The 5000-nt window shown below is 46.2% G+C and overlaps 1 protein-coding gene across 1 annotated transcript in view; it reads right to left on the reverse strand.

Annotated features, from left to right (window-relative positions):
- Nucleotides 1-5000, reverse strand: part of ppfia2 (PTPRF interacting protein alpha 2) — a 179615-nt gene that overhangs the window by 53093 nt on the left and 121522 nt on the right. The window contains exon 3 of the mRNA XM_062517695.1: nt 104-268. Coding sequence (XP_062373679.1) covers nt 104-268 — 165 coding nt within the window. The remainder of the gene's footprint in view (nt 1-103; nt 269-5000) is intronic.

Here is a 5000-nt window from a genome sequence, read left to right on the forward strand (position 1 = left end):
CTAGAAGAGAATGCTTTAGCTCCAATGATCAGGTGGTGTGTTGTTAATCCACTTCACAGGCACAAGGAATGTGTGTCCTCTCTCAGTCTCCATTTAGTCTTACCTTTTCATCTAGAGCCTTGTGGTGTTCAAACAGGGACTTGAGCGCTTTGAGGACCTCGACTTCGCTGGACACACCGGACGGAGACTGAGCCTGACGCTTGACCACGGTCATGCGCAGGGAGCGCTCGTGTCGCGACACCAGACACTCCAGGTGCTCCAGGAGCAGCTACGAGCACACACAGGACACAAAAACACACACACACACACACACACACACACACACACACACACACGTCAAAGTGAAGTTAAACCAGTATCAATTGTCAATGTTACAGCACACTCATCAGCCTAATTCCCTTTTTATAGGAGTGATATGAATGCTATTATCATCATCATTTCATAGCAGCATTACATTTGAAATTATAAGCCTTAGCTGTTTGCTGTTATTGTGTTTAGCTTGTGTTTGTAACATCATATTGTGAGTTGGGCATAGCATTATGGCATAGCAAGATCACAAAGGAGCAAGCGCCTGAAAGGGAAAAGCAATCTCTCACAGACCGCTAGTAAGACAGCTAGTAAAAGCAAAACTACAGCTTGTTGAACTGTTCAGAGTTTAAGAGCTGCCTTACCACATAAACCGGGAGAAATGCATCAATGAGGAAGACACTTCAGGACCAAGGTCTACAATCATTTTTTATTTCTTATTCAGTAAATTTGTTTTAAGGAAAATGAATAAGATGTACAACCATCTTTTTTCATTATTTTTATTTGATGTGACTACTGGCATGCTTTTATGTGTCACTTTCAACATTATGCAATATTGTTTTATGAGGTTCCTTTTATTGTAAAAGTGAATCATTTATGTAACTATTCGTTATATATGTTCACCAGTGGATGTGGAGGCTATTCTCAGTTTTATGCAGCTACATGTTTTATAGTTAATGTGAATTTCTTATGCTTGCATGGTCGAGGCCAAAGATGAATTTCTACTGCAGTGGACAACGACAACATAAAGGCAAACAGATCGTTCTGACATTTCAACATTTCATGCATGGACTCAAGTTAGCTGATTTACAGGTGACCTCTTTTCCCTGTCAAGAAAGTAGTAAAAGTATAGAACCTGAGTTAAAAAGCCTGCTGTGTGCATGAAAACATCCGCAAAATAGCGACAGTGGTTAAGAGGTTTCACTTCCTTGGCCTGGAGCTAAATATATATTCCTACCACTGTGGACAACAAATGTACTGCAGTAACATTTCATGAAGCCGTTTTCTTTATTTCTATAAACTATAAAAATGTCACAGCATATGTATTGTGTACGCTTAGGAATAACAACAGCATGGAAAGCGGTGAAGTTCTTTACTCTGTGATGCGAGCACTTCTTCCTTTAAACAACTACCATCATCGGTGTCAACCACAGACAAACCACACAATCATCGTCCTTCACTACTCGTCTGGATATGTGTCTGCATGCATGGCAATGCAATATATGGGATATGTATTATGCTACCAGTGTTCTTTTGCTTGCTATATTGTTAGAGGACTCTGTTCAAGGGCAGTTGTATTCTATGAAACGGCAACTTCAAACACGTTTGCATTGAATGCACTGCCACATCAAAGGTGTTTTTGTTTTTACAGACAAACAGCGTTTCACTTCCTTCAGAGATTTTATTTTTTATTTTTCTGTTTGTTGTGTGTGTCATGTGTTTGGCAGAAAAGACAGTACAGAGGAAGACAAAAAAACCATAATGGCATTAGCCTCAAGAAAATCAATTATGGGACCTCAGAACAATAAGACTCTTCAAACAAATTGAAACCCTCTGGACTCGGCACAAAAAGGATTATGCTAATGTTGTTAGCGACAGGCTCGGCTGCGCTGCATACCGAATCGATTCAGGTACAGGGTCCCAAGGACAGGGAGAGGGTAGGACGGGGAGTGTGAGTGTGTGTGTGTGAGTGTGTAGGTGTGTGTGTGTGTGTGTGTGTGTGTGTGTGTGTGTGTGTGTGTGTGTGTGTGTGTGTGTGTGTGTGTGTGTGTGTAGGTGTGTGTGAGTGTGTGTGTGTGTGTGTGTGTGTGTGTGTAGGTGTGTGTGTGTGTGTGTGTGTGTGTAGGTGTGTGTGTGTGTGTGTGTGTGTGTGTGTGTGTGTGTGTGTGTGTGTGTGTGTGTGTGTGTGTGTGTGTGTGTATGTGTACGTGTGTGTGTGTGTGTGTGTGTGTGTGTGTGTGTGTGTGTGTGTGTATGTGTGTGTGTGTGTGTGTGTGTGTGTGTGTGTGTGTGTGTTGGGGGCTGGGGGTTGGCAGGGCACAGTGAGTCGCTAGAACGAGCCGAGGGCAATGGGCGAAGACACACGGGGGAAGATTATAGGTTTGGCTAAGGGGCATGATTGGGGCAAAGCCTGCCCAGTTGGTCTCCGGGCATCCCAGATGGGGTAATAGGGAGGGGGAGGCAGGATGCCAGGGACAGTCAATAAACACACAGTGTGTGTGTGTGTGTGTGTGTGTGTGTGTGTGTGTGTGTGTGTGTGTAGTGGGTTGAGGGGGAGGGGTGGATGGTGCCCGACTGGCATGATCCTTTCCCCTTCTGCCATCTTCAGGGTCATCCATGGCAAGAGGCTGATGATCTGATAACCGTGCCCGCCGTGAGGCACACAGCGGTCGGGGTGGCAGCGCTGAGCCTGTGCCTGCAGCTCGCAGAGTGACTTCTTTCCAAAGGATCCAGACGGCGCACCGACCGAACACAACATCGTGCGCTAGGCCCGCTCAGCTCGCCGCGTACCGAACACACACAACATGTGCTAGGACGACGTTCCCTAGGGAGCCGCAACATTCCAGCTTCATTCACATCCAGGGCCAATTGAGAAAATCGCCGACGTCTGTGAGCTAACGCAAACCAGACCTCTGTGTAGGACAGGGTAATGAGAGCAGACAGTAAACTGCATCAGTTTACGCTCGGAAATTGTAAGCCGAGACCATAACAGCTAGGCAGGCAGACAGACGGACACAGCAAGAGACCGTCGATCCCTGATTTTGTTCTGCAGACGGCAGCATTAGCTTTGATTGCACAATCAAATCAAAGAGCCTGTTGCACTGATGCGCATAATGACTTGAAAAACAGCACATAATGACTTTCAATGTCTGAGGTAAGTTCATCAAGTCATAAGTGCATTATCCTCTTGCACAACGCACTACATGCTTATTTGTTCATTTGTTTCATTACGCTGCAGCGATTTAAGTATTTATTCACAGTTCGAGTCCAACAACTTGTTGCCTTTGCGATTTATGAGCGTGTGCATGTGTGTACAGTGCATGTGTGTGTGTGTGTGTGTGTGTGTGTGTGTGTGTGTGTGTGTGTGTATTGATGAGTGCTGCTATCCTCTGTGTGAGTTCACACTCCAGCTAGTGCTAGTGCTAGTGCTAGTGGGGCCTGTTGTAGGGCATGTGGAGGAGCCCCATGCAGCAGCTCCTGACCCCATCACCAGCACACACAGCGCAACCAATCAGAGCCTGATCCTCACACAGCACCTCCTCTCCTCCACCTCCCCATCACCAGCACAAACAGCACCTCCTCTCCTCCACCTCCCCATCACCAGCACACGCAGCACACAGCGCAATCAATCAGAGCCTGATCCTCTCAGAGCACCTCTTCTCCTCCACCTCTCCATCACTCTCTTTACTCTCTATCCCTCTATCTCACTCTCTCTCCCCCCTTCATTCCCCCTCTCTCTCTCTCCTATCCCTCTCCCTCTCTCTATCTCTATCCCTCTCTTCCCGTCCCTTTCTCTTTCTCTCCCCCATCCCTTTCTCTTCTCTCTATTGATGTGGTTCACTAAACTACTCCCTGTCCTCTCCTCACCTCCGCTCGCCCCTCCTCATCCCCACTCCTGCGCTGTCTCCTCTCCTCACCTCTCCTCACCTCTCCTCACCTCTCCTCACCTCTCCTCTTGCTCTCGGTCTGTCTCTCACACGTCTTCATCTGAACAAGTCTCATCTGGTCTCTTCTCCAATGTTCTAACTGACTGGTCAGTTGATCCAGGTCCTGTCAATCATTCAATTCATTCAATGCCTGAAGTCTCCACTGCTGGCCAACACCACTCTCCCTTCCCATGATATTCCTTCACTTTTGGCTTCAGCATGTGTGTGTGTGTGTGGGAGAGACAGAGTCTGTCTGTGACTGTGTGACTGTGTGTGTGTGTGTGTGTGTGTGTGTTTTCACATATGTTTATCTTTCACTGTTGGCTTCCATTTCCTATTCTCATCTCCCCTCAACTCTCCCTCCGTCATCTTGCCTTCCTCTCTCCATTCTCTCATTCTCCACCTTTCTCTCTATTCATTCCCACATTTCTCAGACTCAGTCTCACCACAATCGCTTTTTCCCTCCACACTGACTGGGTCAGCTACCTTAAAGCTCTCCTCTCTCCTCCCCCCAGAACACACAGCTCAAATGACTCCCCATTAGTCTGTATTACAAGTGCCAGCCCATCTCATTTCACTGAATAAGAAAAATGCACTTGAGCAAGCAAACTATATTAAGCGTCTGACTCACGCCGGGCCGTGGGGAATGCGCCAGGCTAAGTGATAATGAAGAGCTAAAATGAGCAGATGATTTTTCTCTCTCTCTCTCGCCCTCATTTGTCTGCAAATTCACTCCTATTGGTGACGCTGTCTGAGAGCGCTAGAGGCTTCCTTCCGTAGCCACCGGTTTAAGAGAACTGCTAAGTCCGTCATTTGAACGCAAATGTATTCTATTACCTCGACTCATTATCAAACATGGCATTTTGTAATGTCACACCATTGGGCAGTTCATTTGGCCGTCTCAGTCAAATTTCAAAATCAATCAGAGGATTTTTATAAAGGCTCTGAATGTTCAGCAGAGACAGGACTGAAATTGAACGTTTAAAGGAAGTTAAACGAAGATTAAAGGGAAGTTAAATAAAGATTAAAGAACATCTTACGATCTAT

The sequence above is a fragment of the Sardina pilchardus genome, chromosome 17 (genome assembly GCF_963854185.1).
Source record: "Sardina pilchardus chromosome 17, fSarPil1.1, whole genome shotgun sequence".
NCBI classification, from domain to species: domain Eukaryota; kingdom Metazoa; phylum Chordata; class Actinopteri; order Clupeiformes; family Clupeidae; genus Sardina; species Sardina pilchardus.